Source organism: Phaethon lepturus, unplaced genomic scaffold (assembly GCF_000687285.1).
Source record: "Phaethon lepturus isolate BGI_N335 unplaced genomic scaffold, ASM68728v1 scaffold844, whole genome shotgun sequence".
Classification (NCBI taxonomy): Eukaryota; Metazoa; Chordata; class Aves; order Phaethontiformes; family Phaethontidae; genus Phaethon; species Phaethon lepturus.
Window position 1 is genome coordinate 46,700 of NW_010532417.1, and position 26,881 is coordinate 73,580.

The 26,881-nt window shown below is 40.3% G+C and overlaps 1 protein-coding gene across 1 annotated transcript in view; it reads right to left on the reverse strand.

The window, feature by feature from the left end:
* Positions 1-858: 858 nt before the first annotated feature.
* ELAVL1 (ELAV like RNA binding protein 1) overlaps positions 859-26,881 on the reverse strand; it is a 32,245-nt gene continuing 6,222 nt past the window's right edge. Inside the window, exons 2-5 of the mRNA XM_010284807.1 lie at positions 17,721-17,824; positions 16,697-16,850; positions 13,095-13,320; positions 859-2,424 (exon numbers count right to left, since the gene is read on the reverse strand). Coding sequence (XP_010283109.1) covers positions 2,100-2,424; positions 13,095-13,320; positions 16,697-16,850; positions 17,721-17,824 — 809 coding nt within the window. The 3' untranslated portion in view covers positions 859-2,099. The remainder of the gene's footprint in view (positions 2,425-13,094; positions 13,321-16,696; positions 16,851-17,720; positions 17,825-26,881) is intronic.

Sequence of the window (26,881 nt, forward strand, 5' to 3'; positions counted from 1 at the left end):
TGTCACAGCCACCGTTTTACAGACCATCGTGCTTCTCAAAAGCGAACAGCAGAGTGAACAGCACTGTCGGGAAAGGCAAGGCTGAATGCATTAATAGCAAAAATCCCACTTAGGTTCACTGCACACAAGCTCAAAAACACTGTGAGGCTGCTCATTGTGCCAAGGCCTATCTACATGTCTTTAAGTATGCCATAGGCAGTTCCAGAAATATCAGCAACAGCATTTCCTAGACAGTGCTGAAGGTAGTTAAGGCAGATGGGCAGCTAGTTCAGCCGATCTTCAGCAGCAGCACGCAGAGATGCTGATGCAGACTTCTTCAGGCTGTGCAAGACTGCAGACTCTATTGTAGAAAGAGAAACGATTGCAAACACAAGGCAAGGTCAGTGAGGGATAGAGTGATACAGGCAGCTGGCATAGAATGGCCTCTGGAATTCAAAAATAAGCTTTGGGACTGGTAGAGGTTCACACACAAAAAAGGAGACACTCCAATAAAACTGCCACTCTCCCCCTTCTGGCAACTGAACATAAACCCTAGACCTGAAAGTTGCCCAGGCCAAGTCTCTAGTCATGCACAGTATCCTTACACAGCCTTTACCTGATAGAGTAATCCTTTCCAGCTTTCCTATCAAAGAACACCTGCAGGGTTACATCAGTCTGTGGCACATAGTTTCTATGTCACAGATTTATTGTAGTGCTCTTCTTTCACAACCCTTTTTCTTCTACTCATCTGTCAAAGGAGTTAATTTAAAACTCTTTAAGAGGAACTACCGTTCTTTAAAACGACACTTTGAAAGCTGGACACTTCGTGCAATACTTAGCAAAAAAAGAACAGAAAATAAAAAACAAAACAAAATTTGAGCAAAACAAAATCAAATTTAATGTTCTTAAATGCAAAAGTAAAAACAAACAAAAAACACAAAAAAGCAAAAGAAAATTAACAGAAACAGAACAACTCAAAGTTTCAAGGCAGTCTGCAGAAAACTTGGGGGATTAATCTTTAAATCTACAAATCAAAGGTTTTTTTTGTTAATATCTAACTTGCAAGTAGTAAGTACTTTTCTGCTGAGTGTTCAATAAGTAAAGCTAGTTGTCAAAACAAAATCCTATTAAAATAGAAAAATCTAGCACTCATTAGAAGGGATGCGAGAAATACAATGCTCAAATGTTTAACTTTTTTCTTTACAAAATAGAACTACCAAAGGAATTCAAACTATAATGATCTTTGTAAATGAGTAAGTATCTTGCTGCATTATAATGTACCAGTAAGTAGTGCACCATGCATTAAATATTTGGACAGAAGAGATTCAGTTCGATAAAGTAGCAACATATAATCGCACTCTTTTTGGAGTTGCATTTTGACTCTGAAATCTTGCTGGAGTTTCTTTGAAACTCTTTGGTCCATTCCTATTAGAAAGTGGGCTTTAAAAGTAATGTTTCTAAAACCTTTGAATTTGACAGCTTGGCCACTGCTCAGTGTGCAACTTACCTCATCAATGGTGTTAAAAGTTATGCTGGCATGCTACTACTTACAAGACCTTGACTTTAAAAAGCCTAATCCTCAACTATATATGTAATAATGAATATTAATTGATTAAACAATTTACTGTCAACTAAAAACATTAGTATTTCTCAACTTTTCTTCCATACTACCAAAACTGGGGTAGAGAAGGTGAAGGGAATGGGTGGGAAAAACAACAACATAAAAAACCCAAGAAAATTAATTCAGCCTGATGTTTTTCAGAAAATTCCAGTTTTTGCAGACAACATTCAATGGAAAAAATGTTAGTCTCATAAGTGAAAGCATGCTTCAATTTTACCACCATCCAGAGGGTCTAGTTAATGCAATCTACTTAAGATTTCAGGGGATTTTTAACATGTTTTAAATGAAATAACTTAAAGGAACTTAAAATTGGTCTAACATTGTGGGATTTCAAACATTTGAACATGTCAGTTGCATCCCAGAATATAAAACCTTTTTCACTTCTCATTTAGACTAAGACAAACACTTGTGAAAATTGGCGCAAAATGAGTTTACACTAACAAAAATGTTTCAACTTCTGTCACTCAATTATCTATTTCATACAAAAAGCACGAGCAAGTTATTTGTGGGACTTGTTGGTTTTGAAGGAAACCTGTAAGATTTTGTCCCCCAGGCGGTAGCCATTAAGACTTGCTATGGCCATTGCAGCTTCTTCATAGTTTGTCATGGTCACAAAACCAAAACCTTTGCACTTGTTGGTGTTGAAATCTCGAATAACTTTCACATTGGTAACCGCACCAAAGGGGCCAAACATCTGCCAGAGGATTCCCTCATCAGCATCTTGACCAAGGTTGTAGATGAAGATACACCAGCCAGAAGATGCGTTTCCTGGAACATTTACACCAGAAAGCCCACTCATGTGATCTACACCCATAGGAGAGAACCTAGCAAATAAAAAGCACAATATTTCATGTAAAAGTTCAATTCAATTAAGCAAATTAACTTGAATGGGAAGCAACTGAAAATGAGTATTTTCTACATGGACATCAAAACCGCCAGAAACGTTTCCCCATTCAAATTGACAATCAAATTGACAGCTGCCAGGAAAAAAAAAAGTTAAGCATTCCAACTACTTTATCAACAGGGAACTAACCTTAGAAATAGGTAGGCAACAGAACAGTTGCAAGGCAAGATTAGGTGATCACCTTCACAGGGGACCTGGACTGATCTTTGAAACTCAGCTAGGCTGTTAAGAGTGCTCCATGGCATCAGTGCAGAATTGCTCGAGTACAGGTAACAGGCAACACCTCCCCAGAGGCCCCGGCCCCTTGCTTGCTTCAGGCCACCCTCAGGCATCTCCCACTTATTTTGCTCAAGGAGTTTGCATCCCACATCCTACTTGTCTTGCCTCTAAAACAGCATGTTGGGAACTCTTAAGTCAAAGCATTTCTTTGGGTTTTGCTGGGGGGAGGGAAGGGGTGTTTTGTTGTTAGGAGTAGAGATTGTGCATATTAATTTTTTTTTTGTGGAACAAAACAAAACCTACTCCCTTTTCCACCACAAGGCAGCAGGTGCAGGCAAACACTCCCAAAACCAGCAGGCTACTAAATAAGCCACAGTCATGCATACCTGCAGCTAATAGGCAGCTAAGGAAATATTAGCACTTCCTCAATCAATTCTCAGTTGCTGGGATGCCCCACATTTCCAGGTACAGAATTTAAATCTCAGGTTTTTATTCCTTAATACCAGTTATGCAGCTATTCTCACTGCAGCAGCTTTCAAACATCAAAACAGCAAACCACATTTAAGTACACAGTTTTACAATTTCAGTATGCATGTATGGTTTTCTTATTAATTTTACATCTGACTTTACTGTACTGGATTTTTTAAAAAATCACCTACCCACTCTTCCTAAACTCTGCCTCCTGCATAGTACCCAGTAGTATTTATGCATAACAAAAAGCAAAAAACCTGTCCTTTTTATACCTTGCTTTGTATTACTTTATTTTCTCCTATAACCCACATCTCTAATTCCCCTTTATTCTATTTCTGGTCTCCACCCTAGAAATTCAAAGTTTCAGAATATTTTAATGCAATATTACAGTTGCACAGCTAAGCACTCAAAGGTCAGGAAATGTGAAAGTTAAGGTAAAAAACTCAATTTGATCCCTTGTGCTTGTGTATTATTTAAAAATGTGAGATCACATGACTGTAGAAATATAATTATACTATACCAGGGGTTCCCAAACTGTGGTGTACCACTGGTGATATGCAAACCACTTAAAAGCGGTACACGTGCTGCTCTCTGCCAAGAACATGGCGGTGGCAGTTCCTGATTCTCTGCTGACCTGGAGAAAACAGGGAACGGATGTCTGGGCAGTGAACGCTGCATTAAGTGCCAAACAGTTCCTTGCTGACTTTTTCTTGCCCTGCATAAAGATAGGAGCTGCTGCTGTCTTTACACAGAAGGGAGGGCTCAAGGCAATGTGTATCAGAAGGAAGGGGAGTGGAGCTGCAGCAGCACACACATCCACGCAGGGAAGTCAGCTCATGTTCAGTATGGCACTTTGGCTGATGCACTCGTACAAGACTACTCAGTCACCATCTCTCCCACCCCAGGCTCTCCATTGCTCAGAGCTCATTTCCTTGGACACCTGAGCTATTAGACCCTCCTGTACCCAGAGCCGGGGGAGCCTTGGTGGTACAGACCCCTTCCCCTCCATCACACCCCTAGCTGCTGCTGACTGCCTGGAGCCAGCCAGAGTTGACCTGGCTCAGCCCGGCTGCAACCCAGCCGGTTGCTGACACTGCTGTTTGTAGAGCACAGTGTGGACACACCTGAGCTCATGCTGCACATACTCACTGCTGCTGCCACTGTTGGCCAGCCCCAAGCAAATCCAAGTTTGGGAATCCTTGTACTAGTAAAACTGAAAAAGCAGTTAAGAGTATCAGAATGTGAATCAGACGCACTAATCCGTGTAATCTGGTAACTATGTGACATATTTACTGTTTATTTTGCTTTTATGTAGAAATGTTCCTGCGTTTGCATGCTTTACACGCTTACTTTTTCTGACACACACGTTCAGCTCTGTAGCTTCTTTCCATTTGAGTAATGACCTGGTAGGATGTATTTATCTTAATATCTGGAAAGTTTTCATCTCAACAGATCACCAGTCTTGGGTTCCTGTTCACAGGTATGTGGAGCAAAAAAAAAAAAAAAAAAAAAATCACTAAGCTCAGAATTCTATAATCTTGGTTCCAGCAGTCAGTGTACCTCTGAACCCACTTGCTATAAAGCCTTGGGCTCGGCCCAGAAGCCCAGATCAACAGTACATCAAGAACTGGAAACACTTGTAGAAGAGCAGCTGGAGGTTGAATGCAAGAAGACAACAAATCTAAATGCATATTACACGCAAAATGATTTAGAATAGCAAGAACCTCTGTTCTTTGGATAGACTAATTTTCAAACAGATTCTCCTCTCTTCCTGCTTTGACTCAGAAAAACACACACAAAAAAACCAAACCAGGGTAAAAACACCCCTAAAGGACCTGAAAAGTAATTTAAAAAAAACCACTATATTACCTCACACATAATATCCCTCTTACCCAGATCTAACATGTTTTTCTGAAGTGAAGCTATACTTTGCAAGTTCACATGAAAAAGAAACCTTTCACGGAAGTTTCTGGCTAGTTAAAAAGCAACCATCAAAAAAAATTTACAAAATTGACTGTAAACATGGTACAGGATTAGACCTATGTGAAAGGCTAAATTTACATTTAGACACGGAAGCATCACACAGGACATGCGGCATGAGGGAGAGCACTCACACAATGAGTAGAGCAGGCTCCTCCTGCAATTCAGATGACCTGGCAAATCTCTGTGCTTATGCTAGACCGAAGGCCTGCGTAAGAGGGACACAAGATCTCTTTGATTAGCTTGGGATAACAGCCTGTATGTAGCCAGGCATGGAGTAGCTGACACATAATACCTCTTTGTCCTATAAGATTACTCCTAGGAAGTTATACTTATTAAGGATGTTCAAAAAGACTGTCTGATTTGGGCAAACACTAAAGCACACAGAGATCCAAGATGTTTCGGAGAAAATTTTAAAATTCCATTAATACTGTAATTTGAATGTTCTCAGTCTTATCATACTTACTGCTAGCGTCCTCACTTTTGTCGCATTTATTTTTATACTGTCTCTTCTACTTTGCTTTTTCAATCCTCCCTAAGCATCTGCAGATGTTATCTATGAATGGTTCTTTTAAGTAATGCTAATCTCAAAAGTCTGACATCTTGTGACATTTAAGTATCAACACAGTATAAGTGTTTTTTAAATTGTAATCTTTTTCATTTCATAAGCTTCTTGTTTATATGAATGGTCTTTGCTCTACTGTTATGAGACACTGTTTCATTTAATAGACTCTAGGATTATTTTACACACTAGAGTACATAATCTCAAAAGTGACACTCCCAAACAAAAACAGTGTTTTTAGTTCTATGAAAGTCCTATAAATTCTTTTTGCTGAACTCTTTTCACTGCAATATGAGAACGGCTATATACAGCATCACAGGTGGGAGCAACCCCACAGCCTACATAATGTTAATAAGCAGTAATGTTATTTTTATTATTAGCCTGTGTTGCCTCCACACATGAGCTTGGCATCCTTTTATTTTTGAGTAGTTTCACAAAGAGCAGGAATTCAACTACACTGATACTGGTCATGTCCACCATTTTCCCCACAAGTAACTTTTTCTCCTATACCCTGATACAGATAGGAAACAATCTACTGTGTACAAAACAAGTCTTGTTGAGTATTCAGTGATACAAGCTTTAAGTCTGAAATAACAGGGTATTAAATCAAACAGCCACACATCAGAGAGCAGCAGCAATCAAAATAAGGGGTTTCAGTACCACATTCTTCTAAAACTTTAATGAAATACTACTCTGGTTGAAATATTTTCTTCTCTGGCGTTCTCAACACAGACAACTTGCATCTACATTACAAATTGGCTTAGCAGTTGAAAATTTAAACAATTTCACTGCAGTGAAACAAAACAGATCTGTGGGAGCTGTCCAAGCAATCACGTCAGTGACAGGGTTAAACACTAGATCTAGAGTCTTCTCATATTTCCACTTCATCAAAGAATTATCAAGAAATAACAACTCCCTTTCAGGCATTTTGGACCTAGCTCATAGACTCTGATATCGATAGAAGTATGCCCATTAAAATAAGACAGAAATGGCTCCAGCCCTGAAAGCAAAGCCATCTGAACTGGGAATATTATTGAGATTTGAAAAAACATTCTTCTAGCATACAGTCCTGGTGAACTGCAAAAGCAGAGGACTTCTGGAGACTTTTGCCAGCCTTCTCAAGCTTTAGGAGCTAAACTCCTTAATTTCAGAGTTCAACACCTAAAGATCTGCTATTCTGTTTAAGTAACCAAATCTTACACTCGAAGAAACCCTTCCCCAGATGTTTCATCTATACTCCAAACACAATCCCATTCTGCAGTACCATTACTTTTGGATAGAAATGGAGAACACTTTGGACCATGTCTCAGAATTAGCAGGCCAACCCAGCATTCCAGTAGAACAAGGCATTAAGGCCAGTTCCTGCTGTGAGCCACAAATACCACAGTAACTACAAAGGATTAACAGAACGTTAAACAAAGGGTCTGAGAGTTATCTGTAGAAATTAATAATTACAAATTAGAGATACTGAAGGCTTAATCCTGGATTTACAGGGATATGATAGAATGAAATGAAGTGTAATCAAAATGTCAAGTTTAAGTATTCAACTTCTACATAGCAGAGACCATAACTGTAATTTATACAGACTATGAGCTCTTTGGAAGCAGCTTATCCTTTCATCATGTTTTGCTCACTACACAAAACAAGACTCAGTCCAAGCTAAGGTTCCTAAGCTTTGCCATAGTATGAATCATTATAATGCATTAAGTTCAGCATCCTTTAAGGAAGACTCACAGAAAAACTTGCAGTTAACACCAAAGGTGGGAAGAAAAACAAGAAGGGCTGTGGGATACTGCATGTGTTGTGCATATGTGTACATATTAGCATGCATGCACATATGACTCCGGGAACAAAGATTTATAGTAAGTGTTAAAGTTCTTGCAAGTCTGTGACAAGACATGAAGAGAGATGGCCAGTTCTAGTCTTCAAGTCAACTGGTGAATCTTGTCTCCACGGTGTATTCGGAACAGCATGGCTTAACCCAGAATTATCTCAGCTCTATTACTACCTCTGCCAATCTATAGCACCTAAAAATCTTCATCTCTTTCTCCATCAGCAAGCCTATAACTAGAAGCAGAAGTTCGTCAAAATGTGTTGACAAATAAGGACTGGGTACAGACAACTTGAGTGGACATAGCTACCACAGAAGCAAGAATGGAACAGAAAGAGACAAAACACGTTCTTTTATCTTATCCCTACTTGTGAAGACTCATGCCTGTAGAAACATAGAAAATGCACACAAATAACATTAATGTTGCCCTTAATGGTACAATAAAAGAACAATGAACAAACTGAAGTAGAACCAAACAGTAACAAGCTTGGTGGTTCATCTAGCTTGGAGGTATCGCCAAGGTTGAGTCAGCCTATGCCCTGCATCAAAACTGCTTCCATAAAGAGGTGGGTCACTGTCATAGGAGACTCTCTCCTGAAAGGAACAGAAGACCCAGTGTGCAGACCAGATCCACTTAGGGAAGTCTGCTGCCTCCCTGGGGCCTGTGTTAAAGATGTGAAGAGAAAGCTTCCTACCCTGGAACAGCCCTTAGAGTATTATCCGTTATTGATTTTTTCACATAGGCAGCGATGAAGTTGCTACAAGAAGTCTGAGGACAATCAAGAGAGACTTCAGGGCCTTGGTATGACTGCAATCCTGACCCTGGGATTGGGAGCATAAGTAGTGTTCTCCTCTATCCTTCCAATGCCAGGGAATGATGAGGGAAGAAGCACAAAGAGCCAGCAGATCAATAGCTGGCTCCAAGCCTGGAGTCACCAGCAGAATTTTGTGGGTTTTGATCATGGGTCGGTTTACACAACATTGGCCTGCTGGTGGGGTACATCTGTCTCAAAGGGGGAAAAGGATCTTTGCACAGGAGTTAGCAGGGCTCATTAAAAGAGGTTTAAACTAATTTGAAGGGGGAAAGGATAAAACCAGGTTTGCTAGAGATAAGCCTGGGGGCAGCATGCCACTGTTTGAGGGACAGCGTGCTAGTGAGGTCCTTCTGTTTGCCATCTCAGTGGAGGAAGGGGATGGAGATGAGGCAGCAAAGACGCAAGGCTTATTGATGTGTTAGAAACCATGGAAGCACCTGTGAAAGGTCATATAGGGATTAGGGCTCCTCCCCCAAAATAGGTGGCAGGATCAATAGCCCAACTGAAGTGCATCTACACCAATGCATGCAGCATGGGCAACAAACAGGAGGAGCTGGAAGCCATTGTGCAGCAGGAAAACTATGATATAGTTGCAATCACAGAAACATGGTGGGGTGACTTGCACAACTGAGTGCTGTAATGGATGGCTGTAAACTCTTCAGAAGGGATAGGCAAGGAATGAGAGGCAGTGGGGTAGCCTTATATATTAGGGAGTGTTTGGACTGTTTAGAGCTTGATGATGGTAGCGATAGGGTTGTTTATGGGGAAGGGGAAAGGCCAACAAGGCAGGTGTCATGGTAGGAGTCTATTACAGACCACCCAACCAGGATGAAGAGGCAGATGAAATACTCTATAAGCAGCCCTTAATCGCTACCCCTTGTTCTCACGAGAGACTTCAACTTACCAGAAATCTGCTGGAAATACAATACAGCAGAGAGGAAACAGTCTAAGAGGTTGCTGGAGTGTGTGGAAGATAACTTCCTGACACAGTTGGTGAGTGAGCCAACTAGGGAAGGCACGCTGGTGGACCTGTTTATTAACAGAGAAGGGCTTATGGCTGATGTGATGTCTGGAGACCACTTTGTGGGCACAATGATCATGATCTCCAGTTTTCAATTCTTGGAGAAGTAAGGAGGAAGGTTAGCAGAACTGCCACCTTGGACTTCTGGGAGGCAGACTTTGGCCTGTTTAGAAGACTGGTAGGAGCAGTCCTGAAGGGCAAAGGAGTCCAGGAAGGCTGGACATTCTTCAAGAAGGAAATCTTCAAGGTGCAGAAGCAGGCCGTCCCCATGTGCCGGAAGATAAGCCAGAGGGGAAGATGACCAGCCTGGCTGAACACAGAGCTTCAGCTGGAACTCAGGGGGAAGGGGAAAAAAAAAAAAAAAAAAAGAAGTTTATGACCTTTGGAAGAAGGGGCAGGCAACTCTCAGGACGACTACAAGGATGTCATGAGGTTATGCAGGGCGAAAATTAGAAAAGCCAAAGCCCAACTAGAACTTAATCTGGCTACTGCTGTAAAAGACAATAAAAAACAAAAGTTTCTAAAAATACATTAACAACAAAAGGAGGGCTAAAGAGAATCTCCATAATTTTATTAGATAAGGGTTGAAACATAGTGAGAAGGATGAGGAAAAGGCTGAGGTACTTAATGCCTTCTTTGTCTCAATCTTTAATAGTAAGGCCAGTTGTTCTCTGGGTACCCAGTCCCCTGAGCTGGAAGACAGGGACAGGGTGCAGAACAAAGCCCCCATAATCCAAGAGGAAGTGGTCAGTGACCTGACAGAGACACACACACACAAGCCTATGGGGCTGAATGGGATCCACCCAAGGGTACTGAAGATGCTGGCGGAAGTGCTCACCAAGCCACTTCCAATCATTTACCAGCAGTCCTGGCTAACTGAGGAGGTCCTACTTGACTGGAAGTTACCAAATGTGATGCCCATCTACAAGAAGGGCCAGAAGAAGGATCCAGGAAACTACAGGCCTGTCACTCTGACCTTGGTGCCGGGGAAAGTTATGGAGCAGACCATCCTGAGAGCCACCACATGGCATGTACAGGACAACCAGGCAATCAGGCCCAGTCAGGATGGCCGAGCTCAGAGAGTTGTAGTGAATGGAGTTAAATCCAGTTGGCGGATGGTCACAAGTGGTGTTCCCCAGGGCTCAGTATTAGGGCCAGTTCTGTTTAGTATCTTTATCAATGATCTGGATGAGGGAATCAAGTGCTCCCTCAGTAAGTCTGCAGATGACACCAAGTTGGTGGGAGTGTTGATCTGCTGGAGGGTAGGAAAGCTCTGCAAAGGGATCCGGACAGGCTGGATCAATGGGCCAAGGCCAATTGTGTGAGGTTCAACAAGGCCAAGTGCCAGGTCCTGCACTTTAGTCACAACAATCCCATGCAACGCTACAGGCTTGGGGAGCAGTGGCTGGAAAGCTGCCCGGCCAAAAAGGACCCAGGGGTGCTGGCTGACAGCCGACTGAAGACAAGCCAGCAGTGTGCCCAGGTGGCCAAGGCGGCCAACAGCATCCTGGCCTGTACCAGAAATAGTGTGGCCAGCAGGAGCAAGGAAGTGATTGTGCCCCAGTACTCTGCATTGGTGAGGCCTCATCTCAAATCCTGTGTTCAGTTTTGGGCCCCTCGCTACAAGAAGGGCATTGAGGTGCTGGAGCATGTCCAGAAGGGCAACAAAGCTGGTGAGGGGTCTGGAGAACAAGTGTAATGAGGAGCACCTGAGGGAACTGGGTTTATTTATTCTGGAGAAGAGAAGCCTGAGGGGAGATCTCATCGCTCTCTACAACTACCTGAAAGGAGGTTGTAGCAAGATGGGGGTCAGTCTCTTCTCCCAAGTAACTAGCAATACAACGTCAGGAAATGGCCTCAAGTTGCACCTGCGGAGGTTTAGACTGGATATTAGGAAAAAAAAATTTTACTGAAAGAGTGGTCAAGCACTGGAGCAGGCTGCCCAGGGAAGTGTTGGAATCACCATCACTGGGAGGCATTTAAAAGACATGTAGATGTGGTGCTTGGGGACATGGTTTAGTGGTGCACTTGGCAGTGCTAGGTTAACAGTTGGACTTGATGATCTTAAAGGTCTTTTCCAACCTAAATGATTCTGTGACTCTATGATTCTAACTGGTGGTTAAAATTTAGTTTCACCTGCTACTATTAACATAAATACATTAATAATTTCTACTATTACTGAGTGATCATTACCAAATAACTTTAATTCTGTCCTGTATCTTAATTACGGATGTGAATATTATTTGTACTGCTTATTCTGACGCATCTTAATTCTGTTATAAATTTTAAGGGGAAGAATGACAATGAAAATGTCCAATTACATCAAAAATTAAAACATGAGACATAAGCCTCAAGACTTTATAGGACCAGAACACACTGAAGCCCTGGGTGACACAAAAGACAGACATGTATGGTTTTTAATAGCTCACTTAACTGCCAACAATGTAGAATTTCATTCCTTGGTGTGGCTTAGAAGGCTTGGGTGTGGAGATCTGAATGAGTGTTTCAGAGAAATGAAATCTTGTTTGAAGAGCTGCCTGCATCAAACTTGCCTGGACTACAGTTGAATAGAACCAGAGAATGACTGAGGTTGGCAGGGACCTCTTGAAATCCTCTAGTAAACCTCCCCACTCAGAAGAGGGGCACCTAGAGCAGGCTGATCAGGCCCATTCCAGTCAGGTTTTGAGCATCTGCAAGGATATCGGTCCACAGTCTCTTTGGGCAACCTGTTCAATCACCCTTCGTGTAACACAGATGACTATGAAGTACTAATACTCACTGGAGACACATTACGCTAAAGCATTATGGAAAAGTCACAACAATACTGCAACAGTAGCACTGCAAAAAGCTACTTGACTTTTTAGTCCAATTTTGCTGAGCTAATTGGATACCCCAGAGGAAAAAAAGAAAAAGAAAAAAGTAAATTCTCAGCAGGGAAACACTACTCTCGGAAACTCTCATGTACACATCTCATAACAAAGCCTATTACTTATCTGCAAGACAGTAAATACAATGCATCTTCCAGAACGCTGTCCAACTATCAACACCCTCCTTTAAGCAACTAAGGCAATTCAAATTCAAGCCTATTCATATTCAAAGCAACTAAGGCAATTCTCAAAGGCAAAATACATATTATCTTCCACAGCTCTGGAAACAGACAATATGTTGCAATAACTTACAAGAAGTCAAGGAAAGACAGAACACTGCACAGCTCAAGATGTAGGAAGAAATCCCACAGAATCTCTTAATCAGAAATAAGGTTTTCCTATTTTACTATGACACCTCTCTGCTGGAACCAATGATTCAGAGCTTCAATTAAATTGCCAAATTATATCTGCATTCAGATATATGGACTACAGAATGGGGATCTGTTGAGACATGCATCTACCAATACCCACATGGAATCTGCTACTTTCTATCATCTCACTATACACTCAATTGCAGGAATAGACACTGTAGTGTATGTACCTTTACATAATTAACTTAAATATAGATTTTACAAGTAAAATTGTACATTAATCATTTTAATTCAACAATTTATTTACATAACACTGCAGGACATATAGTGCACTATGTATTCATTCACACATGCTGCAATGAAGGTATTACTGCACAGCTGCAAGATCACAGTTTCCCAGACGGACACGGGAATAGTAGTACAGCCTTAAATGCATTATTCTTCCTAACCTACCTGAATCTTTGCGCCTGGTGATGCACTGGCCCTCCAAACCGTCTAGCTGGTGAATGACACAGCTGCGATAACAGTGCCACATTTTTGTTCTGGTTAGGATTGGCTGCAAACTTCACTGTAATGGGTTCGGAGGAACCTGGGGGTTTGTGACCATTGAAATTTGTAATTGCCTCTTCTGCTTCTGACCTTTTGTCAAACCGGATAAATGCGACCCCTCTGGACAAACCTTTTAACCAAACCAATAAAAAAAAAATAAAAAAAATTGAAGTTCAGGATAAACTCAAAATAACTTTGAAAGCAAAGAAAGAAAAAGTTAAATATTTCTATGGTCACAGCTTTCAAGTTCTCTACATTTAGTAATGTTTCTTCAGCAGCTAGAGAATAAAGTACAAAATTAAGAAACAAAAGACAAATTAACACATTCATTTCAGCTATAACAACCACAGTGACTAAAACACTTAAAAAAATCCTATGTGGTAGAATTTCATGAAATCCAACACCAACTGACATATCCATTAACAAAACGAACTCCCAACATTTTAAATGAATTCCACAAAAAAAATATTCTAGTCCATTAAAAACTTAGCTTTGTTTACTATATCACTAAAAAGCATCTGCAAACACAAAATTGACACCAATTTTTCCAAATGTTTTCAGTTTTCCTCACTCTGGTTCGTAGATTGGTGCATGAAGGTCTAGCTCTAATAAAAATACTTTAACATTCTGAAATGAAGAGATCACAATTTCATCTACAGCACAGCCTTTATTTCTAGCTATCACAGACCTTATTTTTAATTCATGAAAAACTGACTAAAAGTTACCTCTTGGTAACTGTACTGAAACTGCTGTTAAACATTTGCATCTTTTTTTTTTTTCCTAGTTGCAGACCCCAGCCACTGGATGCTGTTATCCTTCTGATTGAGGTAGAAGTTACACCTCATGAGATCTCTTCCCACCCCCGCCGCCCACTTCTCATTTGTGACTCGACGATAGTCTGGAAATATTGTTTATCACAGTGAAGCTCAAAGGGTGCTTTTTGTTTAAATTTCATTCCAGAGCAGGTATTATGGCTAGACTAATTCTAGGACCTTGCCAACTCTGTTTCAGAAAGGGCTATATCAAATATTTTCATGTTGTCTCTACTCTACACCCACACAGGGCAATATTTGTTTAAGCTTATAATAAATTATGAAGTTGTTTATAACAATTGAACATTTTTTCCTGTATTTCACAGAAGGAAATGCAGCACAGCAAAACCCTTGGCAAAAGGGAATCCAACCCTTACAACTACCCATAGAATAGTCTCTAGGAAAGGCATATTTTCATTTGGGGCACTGGGACAGCTTCCATAAATAACAACTCATCTTGTTTATTGCATGTTGTTAAGTATGTAGAGTCACACAGAGAAGGCCTATTTCCTAAGTCACTCCACCTTCTGAAGAAAAGAACTGCAGAACAATGGCGGGAGATGGCTAGCACCAACTGCACAGCTGGTGTTTCTAGAGTGATTTGGAAAGAAGTCAACCTGTGAAGAAGGTATTCCATTTTTTTATTTCTTGCTGGTTACTTCCAAAACAGGAGGCTGGACCAGATCAGCTCATCAAATTAGAGCTGATGGCACTATATGCTCCAATACCACTGAGATTAGCCTTTACATGCTGGGAAAGGCACAGAACAGCAGCATCACTCAGAAGTCCACAAGGACTATCCCACAAGCCCAACATACTGTTACTTCTTCTCCACTTCCCTGCTCTTCATCTTAGCGCTTCTCACTTGATCTATCATAGTGTTATAATATAAATATTGTTGAAAGCACATTTTTAAACAGATTAATTCCCAAACGCTAGAGAACAACCTCTGCTGAGAGGGTACGCCTAAAAGCAGATGAAAATTTGTCCTAACTGGGACTAGATCAAGATATGACATGCAGTGTGGCTACATTCTTGAAGTGAAAAGAAACCTAGGCTATACATGCATTAAAAACTTTATCACGTGAACAGAATACATTCTTCAAGCAATATATTATTAAAGTTATTTGAAAGCAAGCAGTATATTCTGAGCTGACATTGAATTAGACAGCATCATGCCTCAGCAAACTCAATGAAAATGGTATTATTCCTGGAGAGATTTTAATTGCATGACTTCTGTCACCTCATTTTATAGGTCTGTCAAAGACACATGCTAGCTATCTAGACTCCACTGGCAGCCAGAGAAGGATGACTATTTCGGACACTTGTATTAATAAGTTTTCTGTGCCCTACAAGTCTTTCTTGCTTCGACCTACAGTTGTCACCTAGATAACTATCTCTACAGATAGAGCCACACAGATACCGAAGTTGGACAAAATGAACCCTTCTCTCTAGGAAAGGAAGAATAGGATTTTCCTCGCTCAACATTGGAGTGTCTGCAATGTCAGTATCCAGCTCCCATCTAGTCACCTCAGATTTCTTTTATGCACAATCGCATTCACAGTGCAGTCTGACCAAATTGAAACACTTAAAAGCAGATGCCTACACAAGGCCCTGGCTCTGATGGAGGTACTTAACATTGTAGACTTTAGCATTTAGGTAGAGTAATCCCACCAAAAGCTGCTGATGGCCTACTCTAAATTACAGTAGATTCCTAACTAAGCATGAAAGTTGCTGCTTAATTACTATGTATAAATGTGCAAACTACCATATATGAACGTTAAATGTGCTAGAATTAGATTATCTTCTATTCTAATATAGCACATGTATTATCAATGAAAAAGTGTATTTGTACAAGTTCTCTCCAAATTCACACATGACGTATGGGCTACTGGAAAAAAAAAACAAAACCACATACAGGACACCTCAGGTTACAGGATAAGCCATACTCTTCAGTTGAAATAACTAAGTAAGAAATTAAAACTCTGTGAAAACACATTGTAACACTGTGTCAATTAACATTACAAAGGAAATCCTTAACTTTGGTCTCTCCTGAGCTGAGTGCTTAACTAAGCAACTTCTCCCTTTTCCTTCTCTTTTTTTTTTTTAATAAATGGAACACATTCAGAAATTTCAAAAGGATAGTGCTAAGTGTATTAAGTTCATTCTTTTGGTTAGCAGTAACCACAGAGGACTCAAATGTTTTAAAATATGAGGAAACTGTGTGAGTTCCAAGTTGCTATAAAAGACAAAACACATTATAGTTCTGCTTTTTAATATATAACCTGGAATTTTCCTGTGGATAATAGCTGCATTTGTGTAAAGTAAAGGTAACATTAGCACTCCAGATTACAAACATTGCCCAGAAGCACACTGCACTACAGTAATACAAAGTGCCATAGCAAGAGAGTAATTTGGCACATCAGCAGCTCAGCCTGATCAAACTGACAATAAGAGGATAAAATATGATACGAGGTTTAGACTGTAAGCTAGCAAACAAGGCAGTGTTAAATCATTCTCTGTTTTAAAGACGACATTGGAAAAGGATATCCCATTGAAATTATTTCAGTGGTTGACACCAGATGTCATGGTTAGTTTGTGGAAGTCTAGTTTAGTTTAGGAACTACCAGTATCTGAAAAACACCACAGGTGCTATACACTACAGTTTTATGACGCTAGCGCAACAGAACTCACCCGTAGTTTGATCCACAAGCACACGCGAGTTGATGATGCGTCCAAAACGTGAAAACATATCTTCTACATCTTTTTGTGTCATTGACCTTGGTAGTCCACTGATATATAAATTAGCATCCTTAATAACTTCAGAACTTGGACGAGCATAGGAAACCTTTAAAAAAAGAAAAAAGAAGGTATATTCAGAGTTTAAATAGGAAAGAGTAATTTATTTTATCATGAGTCATTTTCATTTATTCCCCACTAAACAATGCAGGCATATTTTACTGGAATTCAAAGAGCAGAACAGGAAGAAGGTAGGGGAAAATTGTCAGAACGATAAGGAAAAAGTCACGTCTCTATACAACTCCATTTTGGGCTCATCCAACAGATAAAGAATACAGTAGCACTGCTATACAAAGACAGCAGTAGACTAATAGTGATGCTTCCAACAAACATATTCGCTACGTTGAAGAATCCCTGTCTGAAGTTCTGACTTGGGTACTGGACCTGTCAATAGCCACCGATCGCACCAAGAACTTGTGATGTCAGTGGGGGTTTTTTTGGTGGTTTGTTTGTGGGTTTTTTGGTTGGTGTTTTTTTTTTTTTTTTACAGCCTCATAAAAAGATTTTACCAGCTGGAGTGCAGTTTTCTATCTTAATTTCTGCTACTAGAGAAAATGACAAATATCACCTAAGCATGTGTGATTTCCTACACATACAGTACTAGCTGTTATTTTGGAAAAGGAGTGCATGTGTGTTAACATGATTTAACAGGTATCAAGTATCTGAGATATACATGAGTTCAAAAACATGGCAACAATTTGGAATTATCCCACCTACTGCTGTAAAAAATGGTGGGAATAAAAAAAAGGAATCTTTGAATACAAAGCTGTTAGAAAACTCAAGAAGCTTAACAGCTCACTTTACTCTTCTCCCAGATCCTACCTTTCTTGCAGTTGGAGGACACACAAGCCTTACCACCAGAATGAAGTTTATCAGAAGGCCATTTTCATAGAAAATAGAAAGAATCTAGACATCCTACCTTGATAGTTTTTGACTGAAGTCTGAGGCCATTCAGTGTGTTTATTGCTCTTTCAGCATCTTTTGCAGTAACATAGTTCACAAAGCCGTAGCCTAAGCTGTGTCCTACATGGAAGAACATTTTTTAAAATTAATCCTAACAAAAGAAAGTTAATCACCATCAAAATTAAAGGAAATGCAAATGAGAAAAAGTGAACTCAACATAAACATAATCCACACAGCAACTATTTAAATAAGCCAAAGAAGTTTCTGAAGGCTGGCATACATCATATGAAGTAACTCAAAGCTCTTTCATTTGCCACTTTGGACATCCTTCTGTCTTCAAGGACAGTCCGTATCAGAGGGCCGCAGATGATCCATCAACAGTAAGAAATTCAAGACTAAAATGCCAACTCTGAACACTCTTGTACTTAAAATTCTTGCCTTTGTTCCACACTCATTAACAGACTTCATAAGTACAAACTCTTGTAGAAAAAGAGCAGAAAGTGAGAAAGTGTCAATGGATGAACTGCTGGGTAAGAAATCAGCAGGCTACTCATTTCTGTGTAGCTATTCCAACGTTCACTCCTAGAGACAAGAGGGGAAAAAAGTTTTCAATCTTTCATACATTCATATAGCTAATGAGCAGTAACTCTCCCCAACACAGGATAAAAACTGAAGAGTGAAAAAATTGTCTTTAATGCAGACAATTCATGTACTATTACTTTAATGTTTTTTATGCAAGTTTACTCTTAACTCTGACAAAAAGAATTTGAGAGCAATAATACAAGTCTCCAACACGTTTAAGACAAAGGATATTTATTTGGTTATTTATTTGTTCTGTTTCTATTTCTAACCTCCACAAATGCTACCATCAATTATAACACTACATACTAAGATCATTTCGGGCTGCAATTTCCCAACAGTTAGAGGCTCTTATCACCGTAGACCTAAAAAAAACTAAAATACATTCAAGACTCTCTCAGTGCAATAAAGCAACCCCCATTCAATAAAAGATACACCTTTTTCAGGTTTATCTGAAACACCTTCTCCTTGTTTCAGCCAGATCAATGGGATTTTCTAAAGAAAATTTTAAGTATGCATAGGAGAATGTGCTATTTTAACAATATACTATTTTAAAGTAGTGTTGTTATTAAGCTCTGTCGTTAGGCTTGAGAACACTAGAAGACGCAGCTAATCCTTATAGAGGAGGATTCTCTTCTGAAATGTAGCCCTTTAATTACACAGCGTGGCTCCACAATAGTCTTAGCTAGCAAGGAAGTTTTCTTACACTTTCCAGAGATTTCAGAACATCAAATATGGCCCCACCCTGCAAGTCAAATGGTGATTATCCTAGCACAAAATGTCAGAGAAGCTGAAGAGGGCTCTAACAGACACTGCAGATTAACCCCGTCTACTGAAAAAAGAATCACCAGTCTACTGAAGGAATTGAGACCTATGAGTCTAAAAGCCATGAGGGATGGAAGGAAGCTCCAAATAACCCTCACAGTGTTAGTAATAACAGCATACATGATAGATTGACTGCAGCACAACTGCAACAGCACAACCCCCTTGCCTGTCCTCTGCATTTGTCTGCTTTGCTGTGAATCGTAACAGACCAGTAACTCATCTAAACCCAAATAATGTAATTGCCCATTTCCTAATACACTCCTTGGATAAACAGTCCCAGTTAATTTTTACTGTCTGCTAAAGCTCTTAAAGAAGCCAGATCCCCTTTGTGTTCAACCCACATACAGGAACAATATCCTGTCCTCTTACAAACCTAGTCTTAAAACATCTCCACTAGCACAGATCAAACTCTCCTTCTGCACAGCGGTAATGGCAAATCACTCTTTGATAACCAAGTAGGATTTCATTCCGCATAGGAAACAAATCAATGCAATAAAAGTAGTATCTTAGATGCCAGCTTCTGCAGCTTTATCCTTTAAAGGTCTACAGATAACATTGATCAGAATTTTGCAGACATATCTTACATGTGCCTACAGCATGGTTTTTGTCGATTTCTTTATAACATTCATTTTCTGGTTTATTAGTCAGAAATGGTCAGTCATTTAGATCAAATCTCGTTAGTCAATCACTTACCTATTGAGATTCTTTTCCCCCGATAAAGAAAATGAATAATTTAAGAATTAGAAAAATGTTTAGCACTTGGACCCTGGCTTATTTCTCCAGAACCTGACCAAGAAAACAAAGATGAGTTTAAGAGGGAACAAATGTGACGCAGACAGTACGCAATGACTTTTTCTCTCCTAAGAGGGTGGGAAGAGTCCGACAGCCCTCACAGGTACAGCATGCCAGCACCTGCTCTCATAGCCCAGAGTACCAGCTGCTTTATATATATTTTCAGTCTGTCCCAACAGCCACATAAACATGAATATTCCAGCAAACTACAGAATAAAACCAGGACCTAATAAAAGTTTATAAAAATAGGCCCTTAGAGACCAGGGAAACAGACTTCAACAAGACTAATCCCTCCAAGTCTGAACCACTGAGCCCTGGCAGTCAGGGCTGTCACTCCCCAGGTGGACACTGCACTGGGGAGGGGGTGACTGTATTCTTCAAGCAGGGGAAGAAAAGCAGGATTGCACATACAAATTTATTAAGCTATCTTTAGTACACTGAGTCATGCAGATTAGGGGCTCAGCCTATGACCGGTGTGAGTGAGTATCCTTCCCGATTTTGCTGCAACAAGTTTGCAGAGAATGCAGTAGGCAGGCAACCGTTACTTATCCAGCAGCTTTCCTGCGAAGCATCAGACAGGTTATATGTTTATGCAGTGTTTGAGATCAGTGACAAGATTAATCTACTTACATACAGGATAAAACCAAAACTAAGTAACAGCACTCGTGGACACACAGGACCAAAAGGGAACACATGATCTGGGTCCCATCCCTGTAATCACAAACTGTACATATTCCCTTTCCCTAAAACATAAGCAAGGTTCACATTAAAAGCAGTTAGATTTTTGTCCCAATCACTCCAATTGAAAGCATGTTCTACAAACCTCCTCCAATGCTCTCCTTTTCTAAATGCAGGTCTCCACACTTTGCATCCACTTGTTCTTAGGCAAATACTGTCCTTGAGCATACACAAGCTTATCCTTCCAAGCGTCTGTTCCCTGAAGTACACACAAGCAGTGACCAGATCCCCTTGGCCGCCTTTACTGTTTTCATCTGAGCAAAATTCTGCACCTTCTCTATTTCTAATTTTACACAGGTTGCTCTATGACTATTCCTTAGTCATAAGAGTTTGAAAGCCCTGGGAAAAGACAGCAGGGACATATTTGGGCTGACAGAAACAAACTCAGATTAAAAGAAGATGGGTCTGAAAAGTCATAGGATTACAACAGTTACCAGATTTTCTCATATTCACTGTAAGCATTTGACAATAAATTTGCACTGAAACCCAGAAATTATAGTCCTGTTAACTTCTACCTGCCACTAGATAAGAAAGTATCTACTACCTATCTTTCTCTACAAAAACCTAGAATACAGACCTTCCCTCTTAGACTGTACTTACCACCTTTAAATTACATCAGCGTAACATGACTTTACAGTCCTTAAGTGCTAAAAGAAAGCCAACCCAGGCAAAACTGACAACATATATTAACGTATCTTGCTCTAAATACTTAAAACCATCAGTCTCAGCCATCTCCTGCCATTCAGTTACTAGTTTTCATCTCTAAACAGGCTAGGGTATCTAGCACTCAACAGCCCTATCACTGCAAGAGGCATGTTCCACAGTGCCCCGACAGACCACTCTTCAGGAATGCTCTCTGCTTCACAATTTTGTTCCATATTCCCTCCTCCTAAACAGTACAAACTACCTTTCTTTTAGGACATGCCAGAAAACATTTAAGAAATCAGAATTTACACAACATTATGTCAAGTGTTGATCCCAGGCAAAGAGACAAGTTATTTGCTTTATCATGATGTTAAGAGCCTGCTAGAAACCTGTTGTGCAAAAGAAGGCAGTACTATAACAGTTTTACTAGATAGTAATTAAAAAGCTTTTTAAAAGTTTGCATATACATAAACGCAAATCTACAAGAGACAAAGATAAGAAAAAGAAATAAGTAGGTCCTTAAATTAACAAAATGACCGTAAAACCTAGTTTTAAGCAAACTACCATACTCCTTCAGCAGAAAGAATCTAGTTTTGTTTCTGCGATAAAAAGCCCTTTCATGAAAGAGGGTACTCATTTTCTTTCTGTGCATCACTTGGTTTTCTGTCCATGTCCTTGCTTCCTTTCCCAGCTCCCTGAGATGCACTGCTTCAGTTACGAGCTCGTTTCTTATTCCCCTCCCGCCACTGAATGACAACTCTAGTTTTACTGGGGAGCCTAAATACAAGACCAGAGCTCGTACTTCTTTTCCACTTCACCCTTTAATTAAAAAAACCCACAAGTAAACAACACAGAAGGATGGAACAGATCTCCCCAAATGTCACTGAGGGGAGGACGTGGCATCTTGGAGAGCTGGGTTTGGTTTTCTGTTTGTTTGGCTTTACAAAGTGTGCTGCGAGTGACAACCAGATAGCTTAAATATGCATGAACGCATCAAGAAATATCGCGTCCAAATATCAGACATCCATGTGCTGAAAAAGCAGAATTCAAAGCGGTGACACTATAGTTTCAGAGGATGAGAACAGATTAAAAGTACTCAGATGTGCCTTGTGTGGGCTTTCTTTAGTGCAGTTACACTACTGTATAGCTGGGGACACATAATCACATCAACCCTGAGAAAAATGCAAGCATTCTTGCATCAAACTTCCAAAAAAAAAAAAAAAAGATTATGCCAATGCAGAAGTGCAGCAAGGTAGGATGGGCAGCGCAAGTGATCAAGAGGCTATATTCTAACCCTCTGAGACAAGGCAACACTATGCATACAGCATCTTTTGTTTCCTAACATCCAGGAAAACAAGCAGATGTGTCGGCAGAGCAGCCTGGCTAAGCAGGGAACTCATGGCAGAGCTCCAATGCAAACAGGCAGCATGAAGGAGATGGAAGAAGCAACAGCCTACAAAAGGAGGAATTTAGAAACACTGTCCACTCAGTCTCAGGAAAGCCAGAGCTCAACTGCAGTTGAGACTTGAAACAAATGCAAAAAAAAAAAAGTATCAAGGGTAACAAGAAAAGTTTCTACTGCTGGCTCAGCAGTACAAGGCTGAAGAAGAAAAATGTGGGACAGCTGCTGAATGGGGTGTGATTTGGTGAGAGTGGTACATGATGCCTTCTTTGCCTCACTCTTCACCAAAGTCTAGCAGGCCTCTGCACTCAGGGAAGGAGTTCAAGGAGAAGGACTGTTGGATGAAGAACAAGTCAGGGACGGACTGATTGACACAACTTGACCCATACAAGTCCCTGGGATGAGATGGGCTCTTTCTAAGGGTGTTGAGATACCAGGCTCACGTCCTGTCCAAAACTGCTCTCTATCTCATCTTTGAATGGTCACGGAAATAGGAAGAGGTCCCGAACAACTGCAGGAAGGCAAATGCCACATCAGTCTTCAAAAAGAGACCAAAAAACCCCACACACACACTCTACATGTATGCTGGCAACAAGTGGAGTTTTGCAGGGATCTATCCTGGGACCTGCTGTTTAACTTTTTATCCATGACCTGGAAGAGGTGATGGGAGTGCACTCTCACCAAGATTGGAGATGACACTAGGTTGGGAGGAACCTGTCAATACACTGGAGGGTAGGGCTGCCACCCAGAGGGACCTAAACACACTGAAGGAATGGGCCAACAGACACCTTATGAAATGCAACAAGGACAAATGCAAAGTCCTGATCACGGGAAGGAAGAAAACCTGGCAACAACATAGACTGGGTAGTTATTGATTGGAGAGCAGCTCTATGGAAAAGGAGCTGATAATTATAAAGCAAGGCAAGCATGAGTCAACAGGGCACTATGACAGAGACAGTTAATAGCATCCTGCATTGTACTAACAGAAGTACAGTCAGAAGACAGAAGATCCCCCTTTACTCCACACTCACTAGACCACACACCAAGACTACTGCATCAAATTGTTAATATAGGAAAGACACTGATAAACCGGAGTAAGCTCAGCAAAAGGCCACCAACATCCTCAGAGGACTGGAGCATACAGAGGTTTACAAGACCAGATGGGATAAAGTCCTGTGTAACCTGGTCTGACCGCTCTGAGCAGGCCGGACTAGTGTCCCTTAAAATGGCACCATCCCAAATGACAGAATGAGGAACTCAACACTACGTTAATCCGAGGTTCTTCCAGTTCTACAGAACAAGGTCTTTTTGTACTAAGACAGCCTAGATGCACACTTCATCTAAGTAGGGTTGTGACAGAACTAAATATTAATGAAAGGTTTAAAGAAGGTAAAGAACAACACTTTTTTTCTCCCTCACAATATTTTCTCCCATTCATGGAATCATTTCCAAGTTTTGAGTTTATTTCTAATGTAGTCCTTAAACCAAAGCCTGGAATTACCAAAACTGCTACATGGCTAGCAACACAGACTGCCAATTTTCAGTGGACTAGTTACTCCGTCACACATTTTTGGAAGGACCCACTCTCATAGTCTATTTTTAATTGAGTGAAAACCTCACTTCTGTAGGTTTCCACTAGTTTCCTTCTGTCTTTTTTTTGTCCAGTGGTCTCAGCCGATGATGCTGGTTTCTAGCTCCCACTCATGTCCTTCAGCCCAATGTTAAAGCTGCTCCACATCGTAAGAGTTAACCACTTTTTCACTTTAATATTCTAAATGCCAACTTCAGAACCTGACGTTCTACATGCAGTGCCTGGCTTGACTTTGGAAACAAGAAGTTGTTATTTGTTTCCCTCTTGGCAGTTTTTGTTTTCATAATACAAGGTGTCCTTACAAAAATGCAGCTTCTTGTTTATCAAAACATATTTTTGTATGTTAACAAACATCTCAAGTGTTTAATCATCCATCTTCAAAACTAACAGTAGAAGGACATGATTTTCCATTACAAGTCTGTGCACTGTTGTAAGGCTGGATTAGTCAGATCAACACTACACCAGGAATCACTGCACCATGCTCCACTTAACACTTTAAGCATACCATTTAGAGTACAAAACCAAAAGCTTAGGTTTATATTTAAGCATTTCCATTATATTTGTCCTTTAAACACCTCTATGGTCAGTGTCAATGCAACAGCTCAATACCTTTCTTCCACAGTAACTGCATTCAGTTTATTACAGTTTCTATGACTAAGACACAGATTGCTATCTGATCCAACTCCTGCTTCTGCTTAAGACTTAAAACCAGCATGTCTTACTGAAAAGACTTTTGATTGCAACAGAAAGGAACTAGAAAGGAATCAAGAAAATAGTATCTAGGTTTACTGATAACAATTTTCAAATACAGAATGTGTTCCCACTGCTTCATTTGGCTTTACAAACCAGGACACAAGCCACTTTCTGTTCCATGGCCAAATGATGAATACTCTCATTTATGTAATTTTAAGGGCAAAATCGCATTTAACAGGTTTGGAAAGCCTGATCTTCAAAAAAAACCTCAGGAAAACATTATGAATTACAAATAAAGTGGCCTCTCCTCCACTTGCAAAATAAATAGCATTTGCCTTGAAACAAAGATGACTTCAAGCAATTCAAACAGACACTTCTGAAAAAAGTCAAAAGCTACAAAGCTAACTTGATATAAGTCTGTTCTTTATCCCAGCTCAAAGAGACAGCTTCCAGGGAACTCACTATCTCCACAATATTTTAAAAAATTCCACCATATGCAGTAAGAGTGACAGCTTTAAATCCTGAAAACAAAAGGTTTACTATTTTTAGTAAATAATTTCATTTAATGAAGCCCTTCTACATACTTATCATTTCTATACATTCTCTTTATATTTTTTCCTTTCATTTCCAGAACATTTTTCTACTGAGATTTAATTTACGTTGCTCCAGGGCTCTTTTTCCAGATGAACTGCCAGCATCCTAGATGCTGTGATGTGAAAAGGATTTGTGAAGTGAACACAGAAAATAACAGGCCCAAAATTGTGCATGAATACCACAGGCTGATTTCCTGAGGAAGTCTTTGGGAAGAAATGCCTTCCCCACTTACTGTAAGATCTCATTTCTTTAAATTTTAGGATAGATTTCATTAATCTGTGGTTGGAACATAAACCTGACTACTCAAGACACCCAGGGCTGAAAAAAACCACTCCCGCCATCTCATGTCAGGAGTGTCACATGAAGACACTTTCCAAATAATGATACTTTTTTAGCTGCAAACATTACAATGCAAAAATCTCAGCAAGTATTCAGAGTCAACACTATCATAAGTTAAGTTGAACTAAATTGTTATTCTGCATAAACATACCGATTCTCTGTTGGAAGAGAATGAAAGTACTTTAAGAAGATATGGCACAGTAACACTCACTAAAAAAAAGTTGAGAAATATTGGAGTACAACTGAAGATTTTGCTACATGGCTCATTTTTATGGCTTGATGAGGGTAAAGAAAGGCAAACAAAGCGAAGATGTCAGCTTTTGTAAAGCTGAGTACTTCATGCAATGGCTAGTACAACTGTGTTGGCCTTTTTGACTTTATGTGCCTATGTATCTAAGGAGGGATACTAAGCATTGAATATATTTAACCTTTCCATATCTCCAGCTAGAGTAAAAGGATACCCACAATCCTAAAAGTAGGGAGTCTTCCTCCATTATGCCAGCCCTACCTTAAAGTTTTCAGAGAACACTGTTGAGGTCCCTCTGAATGGCAGCACAACCACCTGGTGTACCAGCCACTCCTCCCAGTTTGGAATCAGCTGCCAATGTGCTGAGGGTGCAATCTGTCCCATCATCCAGGTCATTAACAACAATTTTAAACAGAATTGGCCCCAATATCAAATCTTCAGGTACTTCACTAGTGACTGGCCCTCAGCTGGACTTCATGCTGTTGATAACCAACCTGGAAAGATTGGTTTTCAATCCAACCACAGGTCCTTCACTTGGTGACACAGGTCCTCCAGCAGTGATAAGACCATGTCCCTCTAGCCTACCTGAGAGGGCCCAGGCACACCCTGTAGCCTAAGACCTGCAGAGCTGTACCCTCTTTTTGGACAAGGTAGCTCTTTTTCAGTCAAGGCCTCCGATGTTACAGCTGCTACAATGACTGCTGGAGACTGTGCAGCATGTCACCACCATTC